The sequence below is a fragment of the Solanum stenotomum genome, chromosome 6 (assembly GCF_019186545.1).
Source record: "Solanum stenotomum isolate F172 chromosome 6, ASM1918654v1, whole genome shotgun sequence".
Lineage (NCBI taxonomy): Eukaryota > Viridiplantae > Streptophyta > Magnoliopsida > Solanales > Solanaceae > Solanum > Solanum stenotomum.
In genome coordinates, this window is record NC_064287.1 from 59,447,121 (window position 1) to 59,463,035 (window position 15,915).

Here is a 15,915-nt window from a genome sequence, read left to right on the forward strand (position 1 = left end):
GTACTTTAAGGATTGAAAGTTGATTGAAGTGTTAAGTCAATTTTTTGAGGTATCTTATGTCAAAACACACGAACTTTTCTTGTTAGAATGATTTTTATTTTTTCTCGCTGTTTTGTTGTCTCCTTAAAATTGTATTGATTATTTTTTGTTTGATATGTATATGATCTCACTATGACAAAGCTTTTCGTCCTTTTAATGTTTTTCTTTTTTTCCTTCTCATTCGGCTCTTCTAAATATTTTTGGTATAAGTTATGATTATTTTCGGCAAACTTAATTTGAAGAATATGAAACAAAACCTACTCTAAATAAAAGTAATATCTTAAGCTACAAAAGATATGTCTAATAACATAGATTTGTTATCCTTCATGTCCCAAGTCATTGTTGAGCGTTTGAGTTATCTAGGTTAGACTCATTTTTAATTTTTTAATGTTCGAGAATATTTATTTAACATGAGTCTAGAATCCAATATTTTGATCTATGTGTACTTTCATAATGTAACAATTATACATAAATATTTCAGAAAAGTCGTAAAGTTGCATTGAAGAAGCATCCAGAAGGGCCTTCCGTAGTTTAATAAAGAATGAATTTCTATAAGGGTCAACAATATTATTTTGTTGTTGTTCCAAAATTATTTTTCTCCTTCTATTTGTTAGCGTAACAATGTAATAATAACGAAAAGTGGTGAACATTTGACCTCAGACAAGTAGATTGTATCTAAAAAAATTTATATATGTTATTGCGGTGTACATTTTTTAATGGCCTTAACTTATTTATAACTAATATTGATTATCGAAAACTTTCACATAAATTTTTTTTTACACAAGGAGTTATTCTAACCATAAAATTATTAGATTCTATATTTTTCATGTATAAAAAAAAAAAGTGATGCTTAATTGATACATAAAAACATCACTCAATTTAAAAAAGACAATTATATCATCAAACATATAATATGATAAATTATGTAAAAGATAAAAATAATTAGATATCAAGATATTTTTAATTATTAACTATATATTTACAATTTTTGAGATATGCGATAATGTCAAACATTTAATTTCTACAGAAATGTTCTAAAAACCTACAAATTTTTTTTTCTTATAACAATTGATTATTAAAAGGGTTGTTCAAAAGGTTATAAAGATTATTTATGTCTGCGTGAAACGCGAATAAATTACCTAATTTAAGATAATTTTATATTCAAAATTTGAGAACAAGATCTTCAAATTAATCGAGAGCACTAAAATGAATCCAAATAAAATACCAATAAAAATGTTATTCATCTATTTCAATATTATACCATAACCATATACCTTATTCTTTCGCATCTCAATTTTATTAACTCACTAAGTAGAGACCGATTTAGAATTTAATCTTATTCAAGTTCAAAATTGATATATTTAGATGCAAATTTAAAGCTCGAAAAATGCAAAAATGGTGTAAAGTAAAAAAACAGCTAGAAATTCAAAATCAGAGAGAAGAAGAAGATGATTCCAGATTCCGAAAGATTTCATTGATAAGAAAATTGAGTCAATTACATCAAAGATTCACCATTTTTAACCTCCAAATCCATAAAGAGTTCTTCCTTGTCTCTTCAAAGCATAAACAACATCCATAGCAGTAACAGTTTTTCTCCGAGCATGTTCAGTGTAAGTAACAGAATCACGAATCACATTTTCCAAAAAAATCTTCAAAACACCTCTTGTTTCTTCATAGATCAACCCACTGATTCTCTTCACTCCACCTCTTCTCGCTAACCTCCGAATTGCTGGCTTAGTGATTCCCTGAATGTTGTCACGGAGAACTTTCCGGTGACGTTTTGCTCCGCCCTTTCCTAATCCCTTGCCTCCCTTTCCACGGCCAGACATTCTTTTTGAAGAATGGATTGATTTGAGAAGACGAGTGGAGTTGAAGTGATGGTGAAGAGAAAATGGAGGGGCGGGAGTTTATATAAGGGAAATTTTGGAGGGATTTTTTGAATTTTGGATGGAAAATTTTGGCGGTTGATTGAACTTTTGGATGGACGGTTTGAGATTGCGATCCGAGTGAGCTGTTTTCGCTCATTCTGGACCTTCGATTACATTGCAATCAACGGACAGTAATTATTTGTGTATTTTAATAGGATTGATTATGTGGCATGTTTTTGTAATTTTTCCCTGGAAAATTTGCTATATATGACATGTTAAAGGAAGTATGTAGATAAAAGAAACATATCTAAAATAAAATAATGCAATAATTCAAGTGTAAAAAACATCGAATTTCTTTTATTACGGACAATAATGTTACTTTTTTTATATTATTCAAATACTATAAAAGTGCTTAAAATAAGCCAATTATAATGAATTTGATACTTGTAGTAATACTTGATAAGAAAAACTAAACTTGACGTAATAAGAATCTAACTCCTCATAGCAACAAAGATGGACCTCTTGGTGAAAGGCAAATCAAGACTCTAAATTGTTGACATGTCCAATTAATCCCAATAGTCAAATCAACAACATATATTTCAAACTTATACATGTGTATATCAAAGTAGGGGTAAAGTTTGAATCCAATTACTATCTTCAGACTTCACTTATGAAATTACATTACACCAAATATGTTGTTCGTTGTTGATAGATGTGTACAAAAAGTAGTACTAACATTTAAACTTACATATAAGTAGTAGCAATGGCATTCTCTATAAATGGGGAAACAAAATTGCAAGATTTTAGGTTGAAAATGAGTAACCAAATGAATCAGTAATTTACTCAAAATGATTACCTGTAGGGAACTCATAAGGGCATTAACAAAACCTTTACTTCCTCTCAAATGACCAGAACAGTAAATGTGATACTAACATTCCACAAGCACAAACAAATATCTAGCCACACCAATACATGTAGCGTTGTTCTGGTTCTCAAAGAAACAACAGAACTTAAAGAGAAACTTTTGAAGCAACGACTACAATTTCATACCAAAGTTTACTACCACAATTAGCATATAATCAATACTCAACAAGAAACAAAACTAGCTCATAAGGACAAACTTCAAATACTACAGCACCCCTTTCAAAAATGGCATCTGATGAGCACAATTTTATTGAGAAGATTATATTCCCTTGTACCAGTAACAAAATTGTCTTAAGCAACAATCAGCAAAAAATTAATTACAATGTAAGAATGATGTACAAATACCAGAAATGAAAATGCACAAACTTCATGAATGCATATACACAACAACAAGAGAAGTTTTTGATAACACACAGTTGTTTCCAATAGACTCTTGACAAATTCACAGCAACACCAATTCAAATATTCACAGAACAAAGGAAAGATAATTACTTTGTAGATAGACAAAAGATATGAGCTTTCAACACAGCAATTCATAGAAGAAAATTTAATCCAAAATACTAATGAGATTCATTTCATTACACAAATTCACCAGTTATAGTAATCTCACAATCTTCACCTACATAGAAATTTAAGCAAAACACCAGCTAGATTCAATGGCAAATACATACGAAATTAACCACCAAACCCGTAAAGAGTTCTTCCTTGTCTCTTCAAAGCATAAACAACATCCATTGCAGTAACAGTCTTTCTCCTAGCATGTTCAGTGTAAGTCACAGAATCACGAATCACATTCTCCAAAAAGATCTTCAAAACACCTCTTGTTTCTTCATAGATCAATCCACTGATTCTCTTCACTCCACCTCTTCTCGCCAACCTCCTAATCGCCGGCTTAGTTATTCCCTGAATGTTATCACGGAGAACTTTCCGATGACGCTTTGCTCCTCCCTTTCCCAAACCCTTGCCTCCCTTTCCACGGCCAGACATTTTTCAGAGATCAAATTGAACTGAGAAGAGATTGAATTGATTTGTGATGTAAATCAATGGGATTAGGGTTATGGTTTTATAGAGATTTTGATTTTCGAATTTGGGGATTTTTTTTGGTTTTGGCGGTAGAATTTGAATTTTGTTTTCGATTTTTGGAGCGAATTTTTTGTTTTTAATATGAGCCGCTCGATGAAATGTGTATCTAACGGTGGATCGATATGTATAGATAGAAGCACGCGGATCAGTGACGTGGAGTACTTCTATTTATTTAGTGTAATTAATTACTATTGATTAATTCTCTTTGAAGCCAATTACTTAATATTTAAATGTTTTCAATCTAAAGATATTACAAGTCAACCCTAGTTGTAATGGCAATGTTTGTTTGAATATTTCCTGAATATTAACTTGATTATTATTAGGTATAGATATTTGATGTTTGAATTTTATTTATCGGTTATAAATAAAAGTATGTAAAAATTCTAGTTTAATAATTTTGTGTATTTAGAATAAGGATTGTATTTGTTAGTCAGTTTAATAAAAAAAAATAGAAAAGTATGAACATGAAAAGGGAAAAAAAAAGGTAAGCATAAGTAAGTAATGAAGTTATGACTATAACTAATAGACATCATTTAAATATATGTAAAAAATCTTTTGAATATTCGTATTTGAATTTTACTATGTGCATGACAATAACGATGATAATTATAAATATTCTAATATTATGTTTATATATGTAATATGTTTCTTATAAAATATTATTACATAATATTTAGTAGGACTATTATATAGAGCCATATGGATAATTTTACAAATAAAGTAATGCTGAAATGAATATTGATGTTATTATAGAGAAGAAAAATATAATAAGAAAATTTGTTTCTGGATAAAATCATGTTGTTATAATGAAATATTGTTATAACGAAGTTTGATTGTAAGAAAAAATTAGCACTTAAATAATTTGCATAAAGTATTATAGCAGTTAAGGCATGGTGTAATGGCCAGTTGATGGTCTGTGGTTTGGTGAAAATAAAGTGGTAAAAATAAACGTGAGAGGTAGATCATTTGATCATGTAGTAATTTTATATTGAGTTGTGTGAGATTCAGGAATAAATATGATTGTAATGTTTCTGGTAAAAATTCTAAGTTTAATAATGCACTAACGAATTAATAAATCATCGTTTTACCTGTAAAAAATAACCACAATTGAGAAAAATCATATTAACATCTAACACATAGAGTATTATATTGGTTTGAGAGTGATTTAATTTGAAATTGTATCAATAAATTAAGATTGAAATCAAAAGATGATTCAACAATATGTTTCTTATAAAATTGTAACATTCTTGTTCAAATATTTTATCATTAAATTATTGATGAACATAAGTCTACATATGTTGATTAAATTGTAGCTTATTTAATAGGTAATGAGTTCTTGACATCTCTATTTCATTTGAAAAGTGAATAACTGAAGATTAATAAGGATTTTACTTGAAGTGTTGAATTGATATTTGATTCACTAAAGGCTCTCAAATTCCACTTTGACATCAAATTAAAATTTAGCAACTTTAGAATTATTTAAAAAAAAAAGATTCATGTGACAATAGAACAAAGACAATGTATATAATATATTTGTTTTATCTTTATTTTCGATTTAACTAATAAGAACAATTAATTGAAATCACTTGTTACAATCGTATTGTATGAGAATAAGTCATTAGAATCAATTGCTAAAACGATGGAGTAATAATGATCTCCATTTAATGTTTTCGAGAGTGAAAACTAGAGAGAATCAAATTATAAAAAATAAATAATAAAAGATCAAAATTGATCATTTCAAAAATACATAACAAATGAAGACTATCTTATGTCAAGGGCATTACCTATATAAAAAACATTAAAGCGTTGGATACATGACATTATCATAATCTAAATACTTATTATAAAAAAAATATATATACTAAATATTTATCGATAGTAAATAAAGGCAAATCAAATTCATTTATATAATCACAAAAGTAAATTTGACTAGAGTTACTATCAAAAGATAAATGTGTACCATCGCAAATTTGCGATAATATAATGGCTTAAAAAATATAAAAAATTAAACAAAAATAATTATTAAAGATACATATAATCGACTCGCTAGTTTACCACTAATGAATTGTTGATATTTTGTATCAAGTAACTTTCAACATAATTTAAAATCAAAATTTTTCTTTTACTCAATCATTCTGCTTTCTGTCTTTTATTATTACTACTACTATCTTTAAGTGTTTTTTTATTTTTCTATTTCTATGAAAAAAAAAACGTTATTTTCTTTCCAATTCTCCTTTGTTTATTTTCTTTTGAATTAAGTTATGAAATTATATTTATTATGTTATTGTTTTCTACAAACTCTTCTTATCAATAAGTTAAAAAAAACATATCAACAAATAGTCTATATAAAATAAATACTTAATCAATTCCATTTCTTAACTCAAAATTTAACTAAATACTACACTTTAGATACATTTGACTTAGGCGGTTCAAAATCAAACTGAAATCGATAATTCGAATCGAAAGAAAGTTATTGGTTCATTGGTAATGGGTTATTGATTTAACGGTTTTGATTTTTTTTATTATCGGTTTGAGGTTTTTCTTAACGGATTAACCGATAACTCGATAATAAATTAATGAATTATATTTATACCATTCGGTATATAAAGTCCTTGACTTTGAATTTAGTTTCATATTTTTATTTCTGACAGTCTCAAACTTTCTATTATTCTACAATGTGTTAGTGTTGTTTTTTAGAAAGATACAATCTATTAACTCATGTACATGCGTTATTATAACAATCAATAACCGATAAGTCAATATCTCAATAGTTATTAATGATTTAACATGTCTACAAATCGATAAACTTTAAAATCGAACTGAACATATCAATATGTGACTCTAATTTGACTTATTAATGAATAATCACATATATATAAAAGAAAACCCTAGGCCTGCATACGTGGCGCCACCACAAATATAAAATAGAACCCTATGCCTGCCTACGTGGCGCTACCACAAACAAGGATTCTTTTTAAATTTATTTATTTCCAAAACTAGTCTTCCCCTTTCATGAAACGTTGTGACTTTTATGAAAAGTTGTGATTTTTATGAATATTTGCGATTTTTATGAAAAATTGTGACTTTTATGAAAGACTGTTACCTTTCCGAAGGGTTGTAACTTTTCCAAAGAGTTGTGACCTTTCCGATAAAGCACAATAAACATTTGTTGCCACTACCCTTTCTTTGTTGTTTATAAATAGAGGTATTTCCTTTCATTTTAAAACAACAAAAATTCTGAACTTCTTCTTCTTCTGCACAAATAAATATTCACGTACTTTGCTCATGTTGAGTGACTTACTACACCATTGTAGTATCAATACACTGGTGAATAGAATCGTTCTATCCTGAGATGATCTATTCCTTTAAATCTCGAGTACTAGAGGTGAATAATTTTCTTAAAGGGACACTGTGCATTCAGTGGGCTAAATTTTTTCCTTTCTGTTTCATTCTATGTATGTTTTTTTATAGGCATTAGTTTATGCTTATGTTATTAGTATAGCACTTTAAGATTTCGGAGGAATGCTTTGCCTTAAGATAAAATGTTATTGACAATATAGAATATTTATCGAAAATACGGATATTACTGAATAATCATATGTAAACTTAATAAAAGAGTTCAATCCCGTGCGAAGCACATGTAATTTACCTAGTATTAGTAAAATAGTGAATCTAATTACCAATAGTTAAAAAGTTAGTTTGACATAGTTTTTTTATAAAATATAAATAGTTAAACCAGCTTATAAATTTTAACAAATTACAGAAATAATAGGTAGTATTTATTACTCCATTTTTTAAAAATAAAAATAAAAATATAGGAGTGTGAAGTCCATCCCTAATCTTAAAGCTTTGGCTCGTCTTCTTCCTTTCCACTTTTCTGCAATTTTTTTTTTTGAGCTCACACCAAATTTCTTCATTATTTACAGCTTATTGAAGCCAAATTTAAGAACCCCAGAAGCACAAAATCCATTTTTTTTCACACACAGTTAGTCAAATTCAAGAAAAAAAATGGCATGTAGAGTTCAACATTCAATTCAGAGCAGTTTTTGGTTCTTATCTTCAGCCCCTTTACGAAATTGGTTGAACCCAAGAAGGATTTTTTTCAAGAATCGAATTAGTTTTGGCAAAGAATTGTTTTTTTCATCTTCTTCAAGAACTGCCCTTTACTGCACTTGCAGCAGCAGCAGCAGTAGTGGTGGTGATAAAGATGGTTTTTTGGCTAATGGGGTTGGGGGTGATGATTCTTTTGTACTCACAACTCCACTTTATTATGTTAATGCTCCTCCTCATATGGGGAGTGCTTATACTACCATTGCTGCTGATGCCATTGCTCGTTTTCAGGTTATACCCCTTTTAAGATTTGTAATTGTTGTTTTTAAAGATTTGATCTTTTTGTTTGAATTCTGGATTATCATATTGTAATTGTTGGTTTCAATGATTTGAGTTTTATGTTTGAATTCTCGATTATGGTATTGTTTTGTTGTAGTTACTGGTTAGAATGATTTGTCATGTTGTTTATGGACTGTTTTTTCCTTGAGCTGAGTGTCTATAGGAAGCAACCTCTTTACCTCCAAGGTAGGGGTAAGGTTTGCGTACACTCTACCCTCCTTAGGATTTGTGATATTACACTGAGTATGTTGTTGTAATTTTATGGAGTCTATGTTGTATGCAGAGAGAAGTGCGTGATTTAAGAGACTGTTTAGTTTTACTAATCCTATAACTCTCATTAAAGACAGAACTTTTAGTAGAATTAGACTGAAATGTGACCGAATGGAGAGAAGAAACATATATAATATTCACTATTCACATAGTTGTCCCCGACTGAGTTGAGATTGAGGTGTAGTTGATTGATTATCTAATTTGACGGAGTGAAGTTATCTTCAGACTACCTCTTTAGTGTAGTGATTATACCACTGCTGCTGCTGACGCCATTGCTCGTTTTCAAGTTACACTCTTTAAGATTGCAAGTGTTGGTCTCATAGATTTGACCTTTATGTTTGGCCCGGACACCACGGTTATGAAAGAAAAAGAAAATAAAAAAAGATTTGACCTTTATGTTTAAATCTTATGGAGAATTTGAAGTTCTCAGTATAATTTTATGGAGGTCCATTTAGTTTGGTTATAGACTTGTATGTTAGTGCAGGGAGAAGTGTGAAATTTTAAAGAATCTCTAGTCTTACAAATTCTTTACTTCGCATTAAAGACATAGTTTTTAATAGTATTAGAATGAAATCGGCCCAAAAGGAGACGAATGTATATGGAGGATTCATATAGTTATCCCTGACTAGGGTGAGATTGAGATGTAGCTGATTGATTATCTAATTTGACGGAGTGAAGTTATCTTCACACTACCTCTTTAGTGTAGTGATTACACCACCATTGTTGCTGACACCGTTACCCGTTCTCACATTACACTCTTTTAAGATCGTAATTGTTTTTTTCAAAGATTTGAACTTTGTGTTTAAATCGTAGGGAGGATTTTAAATTCTCAGTATAATTTTATGGAGGACTTTTAGTTTGGTTATAGACTTGTTTGTTTGTGCCGGGAGAAGTGTGAGATTTTAGAGAATCCCAAGTTTTATAAATCCTCTAATTTGCATTTAAGACAGATTGATTAGTATTATAGAATGAAATGGGCCAGAATATAGAGGAACAGATATAGAGGATTCATCTAGCTGACCCCAACTAGGTTGAATTGAGGCGTAGTTGATTGATTTTCTAAATTTCCAGTCTGAAGTATCTTCATATTACCTCTTTAGTGCATCTTAAATGCATTTGTTCCTACTATGATTCAGTACATTTGCTGGTCTTCCTTTGCATTACAAGGTTATAGCCTCTTTTATGGTGATGTCTTATCATAATATTTAGGGGGCGGATGTCATAGTTGACCTAAGCCATCTCTATTCATGTTTTTGGTTGTCTATTCGAATATGAATTCAGGAGTCTTGGAACTCTTTCATATACTTAGTTTGTTAGGCATAGATGGTAATCAGAGCCTCCTTTTTCACTTAGCAATGAACTTCCTTGTGGTTGTGATGAAAAGATGCCTCCTCCACGAATAGACTGCCACAAAATATGATTTTAGCTTTTTTAAGTAGAAGGGAGGACATAATTAAAATAGAATAATGTCAGATTCCTCAAAGTATACTCTGGTGTGCAATTTGCATAGGCTGATGTTTGTAGAGTTCCTTTTCTTGCAGAGGCTACTTGAGAAGAAAGTTATATTCATCACTGGCACAGATGAACATGGAGAGAAGATTGCTACTGCAGCTGCAGCCAATGGTTCTAGCCCAAATGAACACTGTGACGTTGTATCACAAGCTTATAAATCTCTCTGGAAAGATGTATATTCTTCAACTAGTGCTAATTCATTTGTTTTTACTCTCAAGTACAGCATCTGGAATGTTCTTTTTTGATTGGGTGTGGAGGGTTCAAAATTAAGAGTTTAGTTCATGTAAGGGGAGCTCTCATCAATTGAGCTAACGTCATGCCTTTTTATTTCTTTAATTGTTACTGCAGTTAGACATAAGTTATGACAAGTTTATCAGAACAACTGATCCAAAGCATGAAGCTGTTGTGAAGGAATTTTACTCTCGGGTTCTTGCAAATGGTGACATATACAGGGCTGATTATGAGGGACTTTATTGTGTCAACTGTGAGGAGTACAAGGTGAGAACTCAATTTTATTTTTCCAAAGAAATCTTGTGCGTACCCTTAATATGACATTCTTGTCCTCATAGTCTATTACCCCTCCATTTCAATTCGATTTTCTGGTTTCGATTTGTCATGAAGTTTTAAAAAATAATGGAAACTTGTGAATCTTGTAGTCTTAAACTAAAGATATGTGGAATGTACCAAAATGTCCTTTAATGTTGTGGTCTTAAACAGGCCATGTGGAAAGTTGAAATTAAAGAGTTGCCAAAAAAAGGAAAGAGACATTTCTTTGAAACAAACTAAAAAGGAAAGTAAAACAAACAAATTGAACCGGAGGGAGTATATAGGATCATACAATTTTACTACTATCTTTTTTCATGCCTCAGTAGTCAGTAGTCACTCTAGTCATGAGTCGTTCAAGTGATTGGTTCTTCCATAAAAAATTTCATTCATGGTGGAAGATGTTAACCTAGTTACACAGTTTCTAATGACTTCCTTGTGACTTGAGCCGGTAAACTGCATAAATCTACATTCCCATGTTCTTTTCAGAATTCATGCACAAAAGACTGGCGCTGGCAGATGTTGTCTAAAAAGCATATTGATGTTGTTTGGAGTAGTCAGTTGCGAAAAAAAAAAGATTGATATATAATAGAAACCACTTTCCATCTTTTACTTTTCTAGCAATTTCGTGGTGATTGATTGCAACATTGCCTCTTATTTAATACATAGATTGTACAATTTGTAATCACGTTTTCTCGCACTGGCTTAGTGCAAGTTTATCATCTACAAACTATTCCATTACATATAAGAAAATTATTGATGTATAATAGGTAAAATAAAGGATGCATGAGATTATACGAATGTTCTATAGCTCAAAGAATTCGAATTATGCAATATCCAACTAAATCCATGTTTCTTTGGCATTTATGCATGGCTAAATCTAGTTTGTTTATTATTGGGCAGTCCATTTGTAACATTGGAAGAGTTGCAGGACGAGAAGGATTTGCTGGATGATAATTGTTGTCCTACACACTTAAAGCCATGTGTGAAAAGAAAAGAAGATAATTACTTCTTTGCCTTATCAAAGTATCAACAACAATTGGAAGAAGTTTTAAAGCAAAACCCTGGTTTCGTGCAGCCTTCTTATCGCCTAAATGAGGTAGGCAGATTGGAATATCTATTTGGGTTTTTATTTTAAACTCTGCACCTTAATGGTTCGTAATATCACCTGAAAAAGGCTAGAAAAGATGCAGAGATGAGATTGACTTTGGTGAAATATGTAAACAATATCTTTGTTTGGAAAACATCTCATTCCTGGAATTTGCTCACTTCTCAAAACGTATAGTAAATAATTTGAACTCTTCCTGGATTTTCCAAAGCATCAATTTAACCGGAGGTGAAAATTCACATTTTCTGTTGATATGACATTAGTTCAGTCAAACTAGGTTCACTAGAGATGAATTATATTATTCTATAAACCAAAAGATATTTGTCCAGAAAAAAATTTCATTTCCGCACTGCACTATTGTCATTTGCTCTATATGATACTGTTTCCTGAAATACTATTCCAATTGCTGTCTCAGTTTACACGTCATCATTCTTGCATAATTCACATTACACGTTTGCTTCGTTTGAAAACATTATGAAATAAAACTGATATAGACTATTTAAAGGTTCAAGGTTGGATTAAAAATGGCCTGAAAGATTTCTCCATTTCCCGAGCATCAGTAGATTGGGGTATTGCTGTTCCTAATGATTCGAAGCAGACTATATATGTCTGGTTTGATGCTTTATTGGGGTAAGTCATCTATCTCTTTTGCGCCTGGTGCAAATATAGATATTTTGACCTTTTTGATATTCTGTCTTCGTTTGGATTCTGTTCATTATGTTATTCAATAGTGTTGGCATCTTTTCCCTTTCTGAAAGTGCCTGTATAGTTCTTTATAAATAAAACGTCTGTGTAGTCTTTTTTTTCATAATTTTTTTTTACATGGTGGTTGTTATTTTCCCATATATTCAGGGGTTCATCTCGAGTAAACTTGGAAAATTTCACTGCCTGTACTTCAAAATAGATTCAACTTAGCTAGTTGCATGTTACATAATGTTGCTAGGGCTTTAAGTTCTTTTCTGAATCTGGTCAACCCACATGCTGCATGCGAAGGGTTCTTAAATTCCAAAGCACCCCTAGTCAACATTTCAGTAATTGAACTGTTGTTATGAACATAGTAGCAAGTGACTCTCATCGTTATGTACCCTGAATATGATGTTCCATTCATCCGTTGTCGTATCTTAATCTCCCTTATCATTTTCTTCTCCTTTTGCTCTTTTTTGGGTCAAACAGTTATGTATCTGCACTTCTGGAGGATAGCGAGCTAGCCAGTTTAGATACTGCAATTTCTTCTGGATGGCCTGCCTCGCTCCACTTAATTGGCAAGGTATGCAGTGCTTTTAGTCACATTTAAATTCAGATAAGCTAGTGCTTGTTTGGGGTGGGGGGGAGGTTGTTGTGGATCTTGTTTGGACAGTCTTAGTTCCATGAACTTCCTTGGTAGTTTCTTACAAAATCTAGTCGTCGTTGGCACTTGGCAGATAAGGAGATTGTTACTCATACAAAAAGGGTAAACTAAGCACGTAGTTAAACAGATGAATTACGTTCTTATGTCATTCAAGTTTCAAGTCCAAGCGTAAGTATTAATAGGCACTGGAGTTGTGCTATTCTTGTTGGTGTATGCCAATTAGTATCTTCTTGATCTTTGATTATAGATTTTGTTCCTCGGTTAACCTTGAAGAAACTCAGATGTTTGATATTAATATCTTTTATATACGTTCAAAGTTCTCATTTTAGATGCTTCTTTGGATACACCTAAAAGCATCTTGTTATCATAACTAAGCAACGTTGGAAAGCTAAAGTTCTTTTATGTTTAAATGAAATAAAATATGAAAGGTTATATAGTTCATGTACTTTTGTTGCTAGAGAACTTTCTCAAAATCCTCTTATTGATGAAGACGTTCCTTTTTACTTAGCTAAATTTCATCTAATCAATGTGTCTCCTTAAACATTTTGTTCTCCTTAACAATTTTGACAGGATATATTGCGATTTCACGCTGTTTATTGGCCAGCGATGTTAATGTCAGCAGGAATTGGTCTCCCTAAGATGGTATTTGGTCATGGATTCTTGACCAAGGTATTTACGTTACAGTTGGAACTTTTACTCTATATTTTTCTTGACCTTGGAAGATCTGGTTCTTCGACATTGTCTGAGTTGTAGTTTGTTATCACCTATTCCATCTCCTTACCAACCACCCCTCCAAGAAAAAGGAAAGGAAAAGACAAATAAACAACAGTAGATGAAGTTCTTATATGTTTCAGGAGTTTCTTACTACTATACCAATATTACATCTGCTGACGTTGCTCTAATTCTTCGTTCATATGAAGCTTTGTAGAAGCATGCATTAAACGTTTGTATGATTGATAAAAATCTGTTCAAATACATCAGTCTTCTTTGATCGAGATAATTTTGTATTTTTCTGTCTGGACTGCGTTAACATTATTTCATACATATACTGTTTTAAGCTATATAACTTCGATAAAAACATATAGGCAAGCATGTAGTTATGCTAATTCACGTATAGTCCTGTTTTATATTTGATGCAGCTGTTCTTTTATTTTTGAAATTTTAGGATGGAATGAAGATGGGTAAGTCACTGGGAAATACACTCGAGCCAACAGACTTGGTTCAGAGGTTTGGACCTGATGCAGTCAGGTACTTTTTCCTCAGGGAGGTAGAATTTGGTAATGACGGGGACTACTCAGAGGAACGGTTCATCAGAATGATAAACGCAAATTTAGCTAATACAATTGGTACTTAATTTGTTTTAAATATGTTGCATTGTCATTTCGTTCTGATTACTTTTGGAACGTAGGCATGGATATTGAGTCTGACCTAAGGTTTATTAATGCAGGTAATCTTCTAAATCGCACACTTGGACTTCTGAAAAAGAACTGCCAATCAACTCTGGCCGTTGATTCAGATATTGCGGCAGAAGGAAACGAATTCAAGGCTGCAGTGGAGAAACTGGTAAACACATCTCTCTTTTCATGCATTGAGATGTACATAGAATGCAGTTTAACCGCGTAAGGTGCTTATAGGTTAATAAACGAAGCCCATGTATGCGTTTGATGATGTAATGTGTTGTCTGTATAGGTAGAGAAAGCATGCGTGCACTATCAAAAATTGGAATTATCAGCAGCTTGCGAGACTGTGCTAGAGATTGGTAATGCTGGAAATTTATACATTGATGGACAAGCACCGTGGACTCTTTTCAAGCAAGGCGGCACAGCCTTTGAAACTGCAGCAAAGGTTTTTCTTCAAGCTATTTCCTTAAATTTTGTGGGTATAGAACTCACTGAAGTTATCGTCATTGCATTCTAAGATGCTTTATTCTTCCCTTTGATTATTCATTAGGATCTCGTAATTGTATTAGAAGCAATGAGAATCATATCAATTGCGCTATCACCAATTACACCAGGCTTGAGCTTGAAAATATATTCCCAACTTGGCTACACCGAGGAACAATTCAAAGCTGTTAGCTGGGTACATTCATCTTTCTTTTGCTATATCTTAGATGATTTTCTAGCAAAAAATTGTTATTTTCTTGTGAGTGATCGATTATCTTGTTTTCAGAGTGATACAAAATGGGGAGGGCTGAAAGCCGGTCAAGTAATGGCACAGGCAACACCAATCTTTGCCAGAATAGAAGATGGAACTGAAGCTGAGACCAAAAGTGCAGCAACAAAGAAAGTTAAGAAGGAGAAGACACCTAAAAGTAAGAGTCCCGTTGAAGCTTAGAACTTTTTTTCATGCTAATCTTAAACATCATTTTTTTCTCCTCCGCGAACTGTAAAACATTGATTCTTACAACCAATAAGTATCTATCGATATTGCTTTGCATAGATTTTGTTTTAACCAACTGTGTTATTAGTCATAAGTCATAACTTAGAGCTGGATTGTCCCTTGTAATGTCAAGAACTATCAGTTTTTCGACCAATTTTCTACGTTCACTCTTGCCATTTACCTGTTCCATCGATTAGTAGCTAGCAACTAGCAACGTTGCACGTTTCCTTAAGGGAAACGAGTCGTTTTCCTGCAAAACTAGACCAAATTTGGATGGATAACTTTCGTTGTAATACAAGTTGACATTGAGCCCTTGCAACTTTTAAGGTTTTCACACAAGGAAGGAGGCTATTAGTCTGTCATGTGATGGTGTTTAGCAAATACATAATGAGATTTGCTTGAACATGAGTTGATGAATTAATATATCTACCTTAGTTTTCATATACACATAT

General features: G+C 31.8%; 3 protein-coding genes across 3 annotated transcripts; 1 reads left to right on the forward strand and 2 right to left on the reverse strand.

Moving 5' to 3' along the window:
- Nucleotides 1-1,467: 1,467 nt before the first annotated feature.
- Nucleotides 1,468-1,902, reverse strand: LOC125867415 (histone H4). Its single transcript, XM_049547910.1, has one exon. The coding sequence runs from the start codon at nucleotides 1,866-1,868 to the stop codon at nucleotides 1,557-1,559; it is 312 nt and encodes a 103-aa protein (XP_049403867.1). The 5' UTR covers nucleotides 1,869-1,902; the 3' UTR covers nucleotides 1,468-1,556.
- Nucleotides 1,903-3,377: 1,475 nt separating this feature from the next.
- LOC125867414 (histone H4) lies at nucleotides 3,378-3,862 on the reverse strand. Its single transcript, XM_049547909.1, has one exon. It carries the CDS (start codon nucleotides 3,816-3,818, stop codon nucleotides 3,507-3,509), a length of 312 nt encoding a protein of 103 aa, XP_049403866.1. The 5' UTR covers nucleotides 3,819-3,862; the 3' UTR covers nucleotides 3,378-3,506.
- Nucleotides 3,863-7,750: 3,888 nt separating this feature from the next.
- Nucleotides 7,751-15,535, forward strand: LOC125868163 (methionine--tRNA ligase, chloroplastic/mitochondrial). Its single transcript, XM_049548780.1, has 12 exons — nucleotides 7,751-8,255; nucleotides 10,115-10,258; nucleotides 10,434-10,583; nucleotides 11,560-11,727; nucleotides 12,242-12,366; nucleotides 12,910-13,003; nucleotides 13,655-13,753; nucleotides 14,250-14,430; nucleotides 14,532-14,647; nucleotides 14,774-14,929; nucleotides 15,035-15,163; nucleotides 15,254-15,535. Exons 1-12 carry the CDS (start codon nucleotides 7,923-7,925, stop codon nucleotides 15,416-15,418), a joined length of 1,860 nt encoding a protein of 619 aa, XP_049404737.1. The 5' UTR covers nucleotides 7,751-7,922; the 3' UTR covers nucleotides 15,419-15,535.
- Nucleotides 15,536-15,915: the final 380 nt, after the last annotated feature.